The sequence below is a fragment of the Dipodomys spectabilis genome, unplaced genomic scaffold (genome assembly GCF_019054845.1).
Source record: "Dipodomys spectabilis isolate Male_0828 unplaced genomic scaffold, ASM1905484v1 ptg000075l, whole genome shotgun sequence".
Classification (NCBI taxonomy): Eukaryota; Metazoa; Chordata; class Mammalia; order Rodentia; family Heteromyidae; genus Dipodomys; species Dipodomys spectabilis.
In genome coordinates, this window is record NW_024870752.1 from 12,889,598 (window position 1) to 12,905,000 (window position 15,403).

The 15,403-nt window shown below is 45.5% G+C and overlaps 1 protein-coding gene across 1 annotated transcript in view; it reads left to right on the plus strand.

Annotated features, from left to right (window-relative positions):
• Farp1 (FERM, ARH/RhoGEF and pleckstrin domain protein 1) overlaps nucleotides 1-15,403 on the plus strand; it is a 233,550-nt gene that overhangs the window by 183,258 nt on the left and 34,889 nt on the right. Inside the window, exons 10-13 of the mRNA XM_042682639.1 lie at nucleotides 411-574; nucleotides 1,737-1,805; nucleotides 2,200-2,275; nucleotides 3,650-3,887. Coding sequence (XP_042538573.1) covers nucleotides 411-574; nucleotides 1,737-1,805; nucleotides 2,200-2,275; nucleotides 3,650-3,887 — 547 coding nt within the window. The remainder of the gene's footprint in view (nucleotides 1-410; nucleotides 575-1,736; nucleotides 1,806-2,199; nucleotides 2,276-3,649; nucleotides 3,888-15,403) is intronic.

Sequence of the window (15,403 nt, forward strand, 5' to 3'; positions counted from 1 at the left end):
GAACCATGAGGAAGAAAATGGAAAGGAAAAAATGTGTTTCAGAAAAAAATGTGTTTCAGATATTTTAGAAGCAAGAAAAGAAAGAAAAAAAGAATTTTAGTCCTTGTATTATTTTTGTGAAGGCAATGGAAGTTCAGTCAACACATTCTTTATAAATTCTGCCAGACAACATGGTGACACTTCCGCTCCGTTGGCTCTCACTTCCTGTAGTTCCTGAGAGGAACTCTTTAAGGAAGAAGATGGCAGATAAGAAGTTACGTGTTGTCATTAAGAACACCTGTGTTTTGCAAAGACTTTGGGTCAATGGTCCTGCTGTAATAAAATTCGTGACTGAAATTTTATTGGACAAATGTATTTCTATTTTCTCCTATTTCAACAGAATGTTTAATGTTATATGTTCTCTTGCTTAGAGCTCATACCAGGATACCTTGGAATTCCTAATGGCCAGCCGGGATTTCTGCAAGTCCTTCTGGAAAATCTGTGTGGAGCATCATGCTTTCTTTAGACTTTTTGAAGAACCCAAACCAAAGCCAAAGCCTGTCCTCTTCAGCAGAGGCTCTTCATTTCGGTTCAGGTATGAATGTCACTTCACACTTATTTTTTTTTTTTTTTCGGTTGGTAATGGGGCTTGAACTCTGGGCCTGGGCGCTGTCTCCCTCAGCTCTTCAGCTCAAGGCGAGCGCTCTACCACTTGAACCACAGCACCACTTCTAGTTTTCTGGTGGTTTATTGGAGATAAGAGTCTCAGACTTTCCTGCACAGGCTGGCTTTAACCGAGATCCTCAGATCTCAGCCTCCTGAGTAGCTAGGATTACAGGCGTGAGCCACCAGTGCCAGGCACTTCACCCCCCCCCCCCCCTTTTTTTTTTTTTTTGGTTGTGGGGCTTGAACTCTGGGCCTGGACGCTGTCCCTGGGCTCTTCAGCTCAGGGCGAGCATCTACTTCTTCAGCCACAGCACCACTTCGGTTTTCTAGTGGTTTATTGGAGATCAGAATCTCGCAGATTTTTCTGCCTGGGCTGGCTTTGAACCATGATCCTCAGATCTCAGCCTCCTGAGTAGCTAGGATTACAGGCATGAGTCACCGGCACCTGGCCACTTCACACCTATTTGTTTGTTGTATGAACCTTTATTTTTGAGTCTTCCTTAAGACCTATCACAGCTGCTATGACAGACATTTACTGTTAGCACCTTCAAGATCCATATGGAAATCTACCCAGCATAGTCAATTCCTGACATGAGACTCTAGATGATTTTTTTCCCCAGTAATGGGGGGATCAACCCAAGGCCTTGCACATGCTAGGCAGGTACTCTACCACTGAGCTACACACCTAACCTAATTCAGAAAAGAATTTCTTTCTATGGAGGAGAACAAAAGTATCTTATTTATACTTGATGTTGCTTCATAGAATGATATGGTTTACTTTTCCATCCCTTTTGCAAAAGTACCTGTCTACCTTTGTGAAAGACAGGGAGATTGTTAGACTCTTCCTCACCAAACCCAAGTTCTAAATGGGTTTTGTTAACTGTTTTATCTGCTATATGAAGATACGATGAAAAGACTAAATCCAAGAATGGGTTCTCTCAGGACTGATTTTCTTCCTGGATAGCTATGAAAACCCGCATCTCTCAGGCGTGGAGGGAAGGGAAGTGGAGGTGACGAAGAGTTGTGTTTGTGGCTCTAAATGAGGGTGCCTTGGTATGTCCTTCCCTTTCCTCTGCTGGTCTTCATTTCAGTGGTCGGACTCAGAAGCAAGTCCTCGATTATGTTAAAGAAGGAGGGCACAAGAAAGTGCAGTTCGAAAGGTAAGAGGTGCTTCCATGCTAGATCCATTCTCTAGGTAGCTGTGTGTGTGTGTGTGTGTGTGTGTGTGTGTGTGTGTGTGTGTGTGTGAAGTGCTGAGGTTTGCGCTCAGGGTCTTGCATTTTCTAAAGAAGTGCTCTTACCGCTTGAGCCATGCCCCCAGCCCTGGTCTGTTGGGTCACAGTTTACAGTGCCTGGTGCAGAGGGCTCAGCAGGGCCTCAGATTCCTGACCTTCGTGGTGATACAGCACACTGCTGACTGCTGGTGTCCCTTTGGCACTAGGCACAGGGGACTTGGCTGATCTTTAGAACAGCCATCACTCCTGCACCATGCAGATGTTAGAAAAGATACCCTTTCCCTTTAAAACCACTTGAGCTCTCTACCATTTCTCTTAGAAAACACAGCAAGATTCATTCCATCAGGAGCCTGAGTACGCAGCCCACAGCACTGAATTCAGAAGTGCCAAAACAGGTCAGTATAGTGATAGACGATTGTAACTGTTGGTCCCCCACTTCCTCCACTGAGTCATGATTCCCTCCGTTTGTCACAGGCGAGTGTCTGACGATAGGCCGACCTCACCTAGACAAGGGTTTACGCATCAAGCCTGGACACAGCAGGGCCTTTCTCAGCTGACATTCTATATTCTAAGCCCCTGACAAGTTTGCTCTATTGGTCTTGAACTTAGCTTCGAAGTAAAAACATCTGCCAAAGCCAGGAGAACTGATCCCACATTTGGCTAGGTAGATCTGCTGTGTGTAGAGATAAGAACCTGCCTTGTAGCTGCTGGGTATAGTGCCTGCTGAGTGCCAGGGTCAGAAGCCTTTCACTGACACCAAGCTGGGCAACAGGTTCCCAGGGCTTACGTGATGGGCAGTGAGCACACTGGCTGCAAAATGTGTTCTCTGCCCTCACCCTGAGGGCAGCCAAGTATTGTCCCTGGAGGCGTTCACTGAGTATGTTTTCAGGACGTCCTCTTAGAAAGAATAACTTTGTTGAGGAGCACGTGAAGGTGGTTTTATTGTGCAGATCCAAAAAGATTCCTTCATCTGTCGTGCTAAGAAGAATAGAAGCAGAGAAGCTGTGCATCGTCTGGGTGAAGGCTGTGTTAAGTTGAGTCGGTGGGTGGTGTGTTGGGTGTTTCTGGGTGGGGTTTGGATTTCAGCTCAGGACCCTGAGCTTACTAGGCAATCCTCTGCCCGTTGAATTATGCACCCAGCACTTTTCACTTTAGTTATTTTTCTCAAAGAGTCTGCATTTTGCCCAGTCTGGGCTCAACTATAATCCTCCTATTTGTGCTTCCTAAGTAGCTAGGTTGACCAGCATATGCTACCATGCCCAGCCCTATTGGTTCCCAGATCTCTATTGGTTCTTGGGAAAAAAAACTTATTGTTCAGCATCCCCTCCAAGTATGATCCTCCCAATTTCTGCCTCCCAACTAGCTATGATGACAGATGTAAACCACTTTCCCTGGCTTGTAATGGATTTTCCTTCTCTCCCTTCCCATGCATGCTTGGGGAAGCCCCCTGTGGGCAAGAAGGACTGTCTGGTTCCGCAGAAACATGGGGAACCCAGTCTGACATGGAGGATTCTAGAAGGCAGAGATGGTGCCTTCTGCTGCTGGGGGCCCTCCCTGAAGGAACCTTCTGGATCATGCAGATGCCCATCCATGACTGATGCTTATAAGAGTGCCTTGTTCCAGGAGGAGGCCAGGGCCGCCTCCATCCGCCGGTCCTTGCAGAGGTGTTAAGTTAGATGCTGACTTGTGCCCCGCTAGCCCAGCTCAAGGATAACCATCTCCCTTTTCTCTTCATCTCCCTCCATCCCTCTCCTGGCTCCCTCGTCCAGTCTCCACAGAACACCAGCCTTGCTTGTGGAGATGGTGCCGAATCGCCCAGTGCCCAGAGCTACCAGCGAACAAAGGAACTGAAAGCGTCTGTGGAAGAGCCGGGGCTGCAGCAGAGCCCTGCTGGGAGCAAGCTAGCCGACGGGGCCGCCACAGGGCCGCTGGAGGAAGAAGAAGAGGAGGAGGGCGGCCAGGACGGCCTGCAGCCGAGCAAGCCTGCGCCCCCGCAGCCGAGCACAGGTCCAGCATCCCGGGCTGCTGGCGGCAGCAGCACCTCCATTCCTTTCATTGACTGCAGTGACGTAGATAGCGAATACGACCTTCTCAGAGAACAAGCATCCCAATCCCGGTCCCAAACAAATGACAATTATGAGGGTGATGTGACCAGTGGGGTGTACCTGCTCTCCAGAGACGAGAGGTCACAGGAGGCTAGGCACAGGGCTTCCCCTCCCTCCGCCAAGTTCTCCCCACCTTCTTCCAGAGAGTTCCTTGATGATGATTCAGCAGACATTACGTTTGATATGAGCGGGAGCCCAGGCCTCCCAAGGCATAGCTCCCTGATAGAGGAGATGTTCCGGGCCTCGGCTGCACACAGCCCCTTGGAAACGCCACTGTCCCCCGGCAGCAGAAGTTCAAGTCCAAATATGAGCTGGGACAGGACTGGGTCCCAAGGCTATGGCTCCGAAAATGGACATGACCTTAGAGATAGGAGTGTGGGAGAAGATACTCTCACAAACCGGGGTCCCCACTCTGAACACTGCTCCCCCATCTTACAGAGGCCGTATTTACGGACTCTCCCCAGCAGATACAATAAGTCAGAGACAGATCCACTCATCCTTAGCCAAGTAGCCTATACCCCAGAGGCTCTCGATAGGCTTGAGGACCATGAAAAGGGAGGACCGGCCCCTGTGGCTGCGTCTGAAGCTGGGGTGCTGATCAATGGCACGCCTCTCGCACAGCCCGCATGTCCCAGCGGCCTGGCAGGCCAGCTGGCACCCTTGCAAATGACCGAGGGCTCCACTAGCAGCGGGACTGAATCCAGTGATTCAGACTCTGCTCTGGTGAGCCCTTTGGGCCAGTCTCTGGCATTTGCTCCCACCGCAGGCCTGAGCTCCCCTTGCATGCAGAGAAGTCAGAAGGCCCTGGGGGACCTGTGCCTGCCTGAGGAGAGAGAGGAGGATGCGTGAAGGGCCTGGCAGGCAGTGGTCAGCTGTTGCTTCCCTGAGATCAGGAGTCCAGGCTCGTAGCAGAGATGATCTGTTCTAGAGACGTGTTCATTTTGTTGTCGGCATTTACTGGAGGGAATTTTGGATAGGCACATGTTTGGATAGAGTAGGCCTGACTTCTAAAACCTTTACGAAAAGCAGAGCACAGGAGTGACTCGCTTTCCCAAAAAGATGGTCCATAGACTAACAGCAAGTCCCAGTGACAGCTTCCCAGGAGCTCGTTTCTTTTATTGGTTGACAGCTAGGAAGAAATACTTTATGATGAATCTGGGGATGTGTACAGTGTGTTATATTTCCATGGCAATTTTCTGTGACTGTCCAATGATGTATGCAGATCCTTTTTTCCTGTTGGGTAACTGTTTGAAGTGTCTCAGATCTCAGCAAAAGCCTTGGCTTTGCCTTCCTTGTCCCTTCTTTAAAAGGAGGGCTGCTTTTCTGTGTCTCAAAGAGTGAGGCGTGAAAAGTTCAAGGCCAAAATGTACATTGATTGCTAGTTGAGACTGTGTTCGTGAACTCGTACTCCAGATAGTGAATATTTAATGAGCATTTGGGGTTATTTCCGTGTTTCAGGTGAAATGCTGGAGAGATGGTTAAATCTCCACAAATGGTAAGGTTTCCCGTGGGGTTATTGGTGTAATTTGGGTTTGCATTGGTGAATCAGATAGCTCTGCTTTAAAAAGTCATCCCTCGGGATGCTCCGGGACAGGTGGGGAAATGACTCTTCACCATAGGCTACTAACTGCCTGCCTACTAGGCCCGCAGCGCAGGGTCATTGCCCCACATGACTTCTGTGCATTCTCTTATAAACAGTGACACAAGACTGTTTCCCTGGGCAGCCCAACAAGAAATTCCAAGTCATAAAAGCCGACTTCTTTTTAGACTTTGCACTCTTTGGTCGGTGCCTGTCACTCAGTATCCTCTGCTGTAGATCCAGGAGCCTGGTTTGAGCTCACACTGGGTGTCTTAGCTGAATCCCTGGGGAAATTAGTTGCTGCTTGGTGCTAGCCCTAGAGATTTTGATCTGTTGGCCTAGGTTCCCGCGGGAATCCCCAGATGGCTTTTCTAGTAGCCCAGGTTTACTTCACATGCTGACCTGAGTGCCTCATAAGGACCAGTGGTGAGAAGGGAGAGCTGGATTCGTTGGCTTGCTTGCAGTTTGAGGAGGGCGTGACAATGGAAGCGCTTTTATCTTTCAGTCTTGTTCTTTGTACTTTCCAGTCTTTGGTACTTTTGTAAAAAAAAAAAAAAATTGTAGAACAGATATTTTTTAGATCTTAATTAGTGGCAAGATGAACCATTCCTGCCAGTAGTCTTACAAGACTCAGGCCATGATGGCATCACAGAGGAAGAACTGGCATGTGTAGGAAGCTGGGTAGAATTCAGGAGAAAACAAAGCAGAAGTCCTGGCTCACCTGTGCTTCCCAGAGGATCATTTGTCCACATGAAGGTCCAGAGGTCGGTTTAGAAATTCAGAAGACTTAGTCCATTTTTATATAAGCATCTTTGTTTTATTTCCCCTAATCTTTTGATTCAGTGCATGGGTAATGAATCAAACTGATTATCGGATAGTTTTTGAAAGTTGTTTGTTGAAGTATATTTATCTCCTGCTTTATTTATAAACTCAACCGAATTTTAGAACTAGAAGGAGACCTTGTAAGTTATTTAGATAAACCTTCATTGGGATGAGAAAACTTGTTCTGACAAAGTGAAGTGACTTTGCATGGTATATAGCTGTGCACAGTGATGCTGAAACTACTTGGTAAGATCTTGGTGCAATAGGACATTGTAGAATGTACATTTTAATTTGAGAGACTTGTCTGTATGGCTTAACAATTAAGTCAGACCTGAAGACCATGGCTCACGGACACAGATAACTACAAGCCATAGAAGGTGAGAAGGACTGCTCTTATGTTGTTGGGGTTTGTGGTTGTCGTATGTCTCCGAGGATTAGACTTAGGAGAGATGTCAGTTTGCTATGTGAATGCTTAGTCAGATGCAAGCTAAGCAAAGTGAAACTTGAAATCCTGTTATTTAATTGTAAAAATGGCTTGTTCAAATGATTGTTTCTTTTCCTATAATTTTATAGTAGTCTGATAATTAAATATGAGTGAATACTGCATATTAACTTATAATACAATATGAATCATCCAATGTTAACCTCCAAAGCAAAACATACACCAGTAGTTCTTGTGTTTTGCTTTTTCTAATGCAAGTAATTTTAGCTAAAACATGTTAGTAGCAGTTAGTCATATGTGCTCAGTTGTACTCTGAGCCGAGTTCCTACTTTTAGGGTTGCATATAAGACTTTTTTTTTTTCCCCTGTTAGTTTTGTCCCATTAATGCAATTCAGTTTGTACTTCTTGGCCAGTGTTTATAAACGTGGCAGTCCTGTATGATTAATAGTGCTTACAAGAGTAGGGGCATCATTTAAGGCCTTGTGTCCTAGTGCTGAGACTAGTCATTACTTGTCACTAGGAGACTTTGTCCCATGCTCACAAAGATTCTAGAACATTGGCCAGAGAGCATAGGAATGTCTGCCTGCTTAGGGCCGGGTGATCGCTCCTGCCATCACTGTGGAGTTCAGGAGAAGCCAGGGATGTTTGTCAACCCATCTTGCATGTTTTGACTTTTGGGGAAGACTCTAGTCCCCAGGCCCCTTAACCTGGGACTGTAGAGTCTCACTGTGTGACTTAAGAAAGGACCACACACATGCAATAGTGAATTAACATGAAGAAAGGCCAAGGTAGACAATAGAAACTGATGACACATTCAGTTTGCAGTGGCTTCCTAAGACCTGAAAACCAGTCTTTCTAGGGCAGTAGTCCATTGTCTACTGATTCAATAAGAAATCGGGCTTTCAGATCCTGTGTGCTCGCTGCTCTATACAAACTATATCAGAAGGCCATGGATTGAGAACAGAACCTATACAGAAACAAATACCTTGAAGTCAACTGTAGTTACTTCACAGCCTCTTCTATTAATATCTCTTATTGGATATTATTTTAAAATATGTGAAGCATAGAGCCTTTCATGGTTGCTTTTGCTGTTGCTTGTTAAAAAACAAACTAGAAAGGAATTTTTGTAGCATGAAGAAATGTATTTAATGAGTTCCAGAACTTGGAGGGCTCCGGCCTCCTCTGCTGTGCATCTGGACGCCATTGGTGGTGTTTTATTAGACAGCCATTTAATTAGAGGAAGTCTGGGGGCCATATTTTCCCCTCCGTGTGCGATTTGTATTAGAGAGATTCTCACAGATTTATCTCACCAAAAGTTGTGCTGTGTGGCCTACACTTAAAACGTGAATAATAACCATTTTCTTCTCAAGAACTTCTTGGAGGATTCAAATCAAGCAATGCCAAAAAAACAAAAACAGTAACAGTCCCTCATTCCCACCAAGCACACAGCGTCCAGCCTGTCCTGAATTTACCTTGTGTGTTAGCCCTGAAATTGCTCCAGTTGTGCAGTTAAGCATTTCTATTAGGGAGAGGAAATTTTAGATAGTTAAACTGTCATTTTCTTTCTTTCTTTTTTTCTTTTTTTGACAGTTGTGGGGCCTGAACTCTGAGAAGCTTAGGGTGCTGTCCCTTAGCTCTTCAGCTCAAGGCTAGCGCCATATCACTTGAGCCACAGCACCACTTTCGGCTTTTTCTGCTTATGTGGTGCTGAGGAATTGAACCCAGGGCCTCATGCATGCAAGGCAAGCGCTCTACCACTGAGCCACCTTCCCAGCCCTTTTTTTTTTTTTTTTTTATTGTGAAAATACTGTACAGAGGGGTTACAATTACATGAGCAAGGTAATAAGTACATTTCTAATCAAGCATTGTTGCCTCCTCTGTTTCCCCTTACCATCCCTTCCCCCCGAAACTGCCATTTTCAACAGTAGTAAAACTACTGTCAGCGAAGGGAGAGATTCCATTTTCATCATGAGACTCAGCAGTCATAGCTTTGAGTGAATGTTTGCTATTGACATTATTCCATGTTTCAGACATCAGTGTTGTCAATTGTAGCGTCACCCATAGCTCGGCTTCACATTAAGAAGTCTGGAGTCCCCTTCACCTTCCAGATTAATTTGACTCTGTTTGCTTCTGTCTCCATTACTTGGCTTTGTCTGGCGTCCTTATTCTGATTAGCTAGAATTTCAAGAGTTCTTAAAGTCACATTCCCAAGGAAACCTCCTCTCGCTTCCCTGCCCCCAGCCTTCTCTCCTCTTATGGTCAGGAGTTGAGTTATTCTAAGGCTGGCTTTTATCACATGTCATGACAGGAGTCTAGGCAATTGGAATTGCAATTGTCTTCCCAGGCAATCTATGACACAGCCAGTGTCTTTGAAGAGGTGGACACTTTCAAATAATCCATTGCTGGTAGTAGCTAAGCTTTGTTTTCAGTCACATTGGCCAAATCCATGAGAAAATACTGGAGAGAGGTACTAGGGAATGAACCTCTTTAAGAAGTTTATTCCTGCAACATCAAAGAGTTGATTGGCACTTTTTTTCTGGTTGTTAGTTTAGTCCCATCTGTTTCTGTGTGTTTGAAACAAGACCGGAAATGAGGTCTCTCTAACACTCCTGCATACTTTTAGCCCCAGCTGCTGCCAATTAACACTTTCAGACCCAAATTGGCATTGCCACCTAAAAGTCACCATTTTATTTTTATTTAAAAAATAGTAATAATAACAAGCCAGGTACCAGTGGCTTACACCTGTATTCCTAACTAAATTAACTATTCAGGAGGCTGAGATCCAAAGGATCTGTTTTCAAAGCCAGGCAGTCCTTGATACTCCGTCTCTAAATCACTAGTAAAAAGCAGATTCAAGTGGTAGAGCACCAGCCCAGCAAACAAGCCAATTGTCCCTCCACGATTTTTCCTCCTGAATTCAAACCTGATGCCCACAAATAAGAATGCTAATAATAACAGAAAGCATAAAAATCTCTGTGAGGCTCTGCACATGGAGTTGGCCCTACCTTGTTATACACATCAAAGATCAAAAGTAGGCAGGGTGCAGCCCATCTGAATGAAAGGAGTCTCTGTGTTTCCTTGAGTAACCTAAAGAGAGAATCAGTATTTTCTGTGTAGGCTCAGGTTGTAAGTGTGGATTTCCATGTTCCGTATCTGTGTGGGGCATGGGGAGAAGTCTTGTCTTAGAAACAGGTCTTCGTAAAATGAACTAGCACTTCACTCCCAGATAGCCATCACCAAGACCTGTAGCACGAAGAACCTGTTTTTCTGGTGGAAGCAAACACCCAGATAGATGCTTGGAAAGAGGTAGAAAAGCTTCTCTCCCCCAGAGCTTTCCAGGTTGTATGGACTCTTTGTTTGGGATAACCGGCTGGCTGACGCAGGCAGCCTGCATAGGGCTCTTTCTGGCCTGCGTGTGTGCGCAGGAATGGATTTGCAGGGAAAAGCAGTTCTTTGGTCTCCTCCCCAGGGCTGTAGCTCAGGTTTCTTTGGGGTGGCGGAAGGTGACACCAGCTGTTGATGTGGGAAGTCTGAACCACAGGTGTCGTTGTGAGTTTTGATCTCAAAGTGCAAAGCTAGTGCTGTTCCCGCGGTCATGGGAACTGCTTGAAGGGCTCGAGCTTTTGGCGAGGGCCCCGCAAGGCCTTTTCATACTGGTGAAGTGGAAGGAGCAATCTATGAAGTGCTCAGCACACAGACCCCGGGCAGCAGGGAGTAAGCCAGGACCACCGGTGGACGCACAGCCTTCACATCCTGAGTCTGGAGAACTGGTTGATCTGTCTTGGCAGCTGACTCCAATGTGGGAAACAGTAGAAGGGTCCTTAAGAACCTGAGGTAACGCGGTGCCCTGTCTGTCATGATCAGCTTTGAGGGCTCATGATACTCAGTTAGTTCCTTTGGTGGGAGGGGAGGCGGGGAGAGGGCTTCGAGTTCCTGTGCTAAGAAACAAGGCTTCAACTACGCCTCCTCCAGTGTCCAGTGATTGTAGGAAGCCCAGGGGTGGTAGATCTTCCTCAGTCAGATGTACTGCTGTTCTTTCCAGAAGCATCTAGAATGACTGATGGGTTAAATCCTCCACTCTCACCACTTCCTGCTTTGGAAAGTTCCTGTGAACTTGAACTAACAGAATCTCACAAGCTTGGCCTATATTATATTAATCTAGTACCCTTCTGTTCTCTCTGTCTGCACATCTAATATTCTAGGTAATACATTAAAAAATACAAATTGTAATACACTGAATTAATTTTCAAAGAGAAAAAGGCTGGGGACTTCATTCTCATTTTTGTCATTTGTTTACTAAATTTGAGGACTTTATTTTTTTTCTGTTGTTCCATTGTACGCAGTGTTTTGTGAGCATGCACCTACCTGGGAGGAAAGCTTTGTTTCCAAGGCTCTGTCTCTACCCCGGAAGCATGGCGTTCTCTTCTGTTCCCTGCATTATTGGAGCACTGTCTGATGTCTTCTTCTTTTTTTTTTTTAACACTGCCAAATACCAATTTGTACTTGGAATACTGTTTCCTCCAGAACCCAGTGATCCTGTTAACTGGACAGCCATCATCACGTGGAAACAAACCAGGGGCCCCTGAGGTGGTACCATATTTTGGTTAGGGGGGTGGGGGAAAAGACGGTTTTTCTGGCCTGGTCTTCTACAAAGGTATGCACTTTGTATTTTAGTTATGCGTGGGGTGGGTGGCCCCTTGAAAGTGAACAGGATCACTGGAGAGGGAGGACAGCTCATGGAAACAGAGTGCATCTGAGGAGCAGCTTACACAGGGAGCCCACGCAGTTGATCAGAAGATGGGCCTTCAGATTCTCACTGTGAGCACCTTGTTAAATTAGATAGAAGCTGGACATAGTGGCTCATGCCCATAATCCCAGCTACTCAGGAGGCAGAGTTAAAGAGGATCACAGTTCCAAGCCTACCCAGACAAAAAGCAAGAATGCAACATAGCCAATAAACCATGGTGGTACATGTCTGTAATTCCAGCTATGCTGGGAGGCAAAAATCACAGGATCATGGTCCTAGGGCCCAGACAAATATTGTAAGAGCTTATTCCCCCACCCCCTCAAAAATAAAGCCAAAGGGCTGGGGGTATGGCTCAAGTGGTAAAGTGCCTGACCTAGTGTGCATGCGGCCCTGAGTTCAAACCCCACTACTGCCAAAAACTAAATAGGATAGAAAATGTTACATAGATCCTATCTAGTAAACAATTCATTTGAGTGTTTGTTTTATTGGGTCGGAGCTGGAGATAGGAAGGGAGAGAGGAACCCCACCCAGGGCAGCCATGTTGGTGTCTCTGAACCAGTGAGCTATTTCTCCCTGCAATGGGCATCCAAAATGTACGCTGCTACAGATGCTGTCTGGCTTCATCCCTCCGCTGCTTCTGAGCACAGTACCTCAATAAAAGCATGGATTCTTATCACTGGAAAGATTTCTGGCTTCTCTAAAAACAGTGAGTTTGGTGACTCTCTTAAGCATGGAAGGCCAAACTCATGTAACACGTTTGCACAGTATTAACCTCTCCTGTTAACCTAAACTGAAGAGGCTTTTACTTGTTCTAACAGGTATCTTGCTGTAAAAACTGTCAATTGTAATTGTTCTTTCCCCACCAATGGCTGAAGCCTGTCCTGAGTTCAAGATGATATTGTTCATGGATATGAAGCACCGTGTACACCCCTCCGAACACCATGCCACTCCCCACCCCCCACATCACCATCTTCAAACAAATCAGCCTGCCCTATCCTTTCCCCGCAAGCAGGAACAAGCTTGTGTGTTCACTACCATTTGTCCGTTAGTGACATCTCTATCTTCTTTACCTGCAAGTTACATCACTGTTGCTTTTCTGAATTGCTTGATGATGAAATGTGAAGTGGATGATGCTTAGCTGCTTGTAAAAGTGTTTGTAAAGGAAGTGGCTCTGAGACGTACACACACACATTCAGCAGCCTGAGGTATCGAGAAGAAGACACGGACACTAGTGTTGGTCATCCGGACCTGGTGGTTCGTTGCAGTGACACAGTGCCAGCTGTTACCGTAGGAGTCACCTAGCGGGAACTCAACCCAGGTCTGAAGTGCTGTGAGTCCTGCCTTACTCCATTGCCCACCTCTAACTCACCATGAAAACTAGCACTCAAAATCTCACGGGATTTCATTGTCTTCTCTTTCAGAGAGGGAGGGAGTATGGATGTTAACATGGCCTTTTAAAAATAGACGCACCTCTACAGTTCTAGTGTAATTCCTATAGGTGCCTTTGCACATATTCTGGGTAAGTAAAAAAATCTCCTGTGTTTTAGAGCCAGTAACAGGAGACAAATCATGGTAGATGGGTGGCATCTTGCAAAAGAAGCTTGCAAAAAGGAATCATTTTATTTCAAGATATGTTGCAAGACGGTTGAAAAGAGAAATTGAGCAAATAATGTTCTCATTCTCACATGTTTAAGCATTTCATAAGCTGACTGTAGATTACAATTTTGAAAATTACAGTCAGGTTTTCTAGATTCCTATTTTTCAGGTAGAAAAATAATAGGTATCTTGTAAACAAATAACAACAAAAAAATAGAGATTGCCAATTTAGTGACCAGTTTACAAAACGGGGCAAATACGACTAAGTATTTGAAATGCCTTTTGTTAATTACTTGAAAATAGATTGCTTCTCCCCCGCCCCCACCTCAATTTTCCTGGAATGGGTGAAGCATAAGCTGAAGAGATGGGAGGTTAGGATAAAGCTCATGTCCAGTCCTTCCAGGGGACAAAAGTCACGAAGTTGTCTTGCTGGTGACCCACCCCAGGGTGTCCCGAACCTCTGCCTCAGAGGAAGCTGGAATGCAGCCTCCCACTGGGCCAGGAGAGAATGAAGAATGTATTCTAAATGAAAAAAAACAAAAACAAAAAAAACCTAGAGCCACTAGGGCAGTTTCTGTCCTCAGTGATAAATGGAAATCCATAAATATAGCCATGCTAATTTGAAGTTCCGTAATTGTTTGTGTGAGGAGAAAGTATACATTTAAAAAGATTTTAAAAGGCAATTACCAGAAATGCCTCCCTTGAGAGCTGTGTGTTACAGAGGCCTGGCCAGCCCGCAGGGAGGGAAGGGGAAGGCGGGGTTGGGGGTTGGGATAAACACCCAAACCTCTTCATGCAACTTAATGGTTGGGGGTGGGGGAGAAGGTCTGAAGTGTAACTGAATGGCTGGAAGAAGAAAAAAAAAAGGCAGAACAATTTCTAGAATAATATTCTTTCAACCCCTAGAAACTTTCGGAGGTTAAAGACCATGGCTCTTTCCCTATACTTCTTTAGAACTATTGCCTTAATTCCCAAGGGCTTCCTCCAGGGACCCCCCAATGTGATTTGCCCAGAGCTCCTCGATGAAAGAAATTACATTGTGCCAATTTGTTATGAAGGAAACGTGATTAAAAAAAAAAAAAGCCAAGACTTCAATCATTTCATTGAGTAACAAGCAGTCAGTGGCGGTCAGAATTTCGCCTCCTTGCTCCTGTGGCCTGGGGCTGTGCCTTCAAAGCGGGTGACAGACTACAAAATGTGCCGGGCTTTATACCCTGCAGAAGTCTCAATGGCTCACTTTATCTACTTAGCAGGGCCATGCTTGCTTATTATTATTATTATTATCATTTTATAAAACGATACTTCAGTGACCATCAAGTACATGTAGTTCTAATCATTACAACTTCCAACATTTGCTTCCTTTATATGCTCTCTACACTCCTGCCTCTGCAGACACCGGTTTATATAGACGTTTGCCAACACTGACTCCCAGCAAACTTCATTGGTTGCTGCATGGAAAAATTGGTAAATGAATGAGAGGGTTTTTTGTTTTTGTTTTCCTGTGTCACCTATAAAATTTCAAAGCCTCCCGTACCTTCTCCTGCAAGAAGGGAAGCGGGGGCGGGTGGCGGTTGTGAAATTGAACTTTAGAAATTTGGATCTTTGTCTTCCTTAGACTTGCTCAATAGATTTCGAAGTCAGACTGGTGGTAATTGATTTATTGGTCTTACTGAGTAAGTACACCCAACTCTTCCATTAAGCCCTATGATAAAATGCAGACCTTTCTCAGGAAAAGGAAACTGATCATTCTTCCTTTGGCCACGCCTCCAGGTGCATATTACTCTGATAAAGTTGGTAGGTGCACACATCTTAGGCTACATTGCTGCAAGTGAACTAGAGCACATTTTCACAAAGCACCCTGTGGGCTGATCCTGGGACGTGCCCTGCTTTACCTGTCCATAGGTGATGCTGATGCTCACATGAACCTTCCATTTCCTATCTGTTGTAGTTCAGTGTGGGGTGGCGGGTCCTTCCAAATCTGACTCTCTTCTTTAAAATATCTCATGCCTCCTTGCAAGATGGCACCTCTCCTGGAACCCAGTGTGTGGCCTTAACCTTCCAGCCTACTTAGTCTATTAAGTACAAACATTCCTGGGTAGAACTCAGCAGGGGCCTTAAGGTTGGACTAGAGTGGGTGGATGTGGCTGTATTGGAATGTGTGCATATGATTTTCCCCTTGCCATGTGGCACTTCCTTTCCTATCTATTGCTGGATGCTGTCCAGGACCTGAAT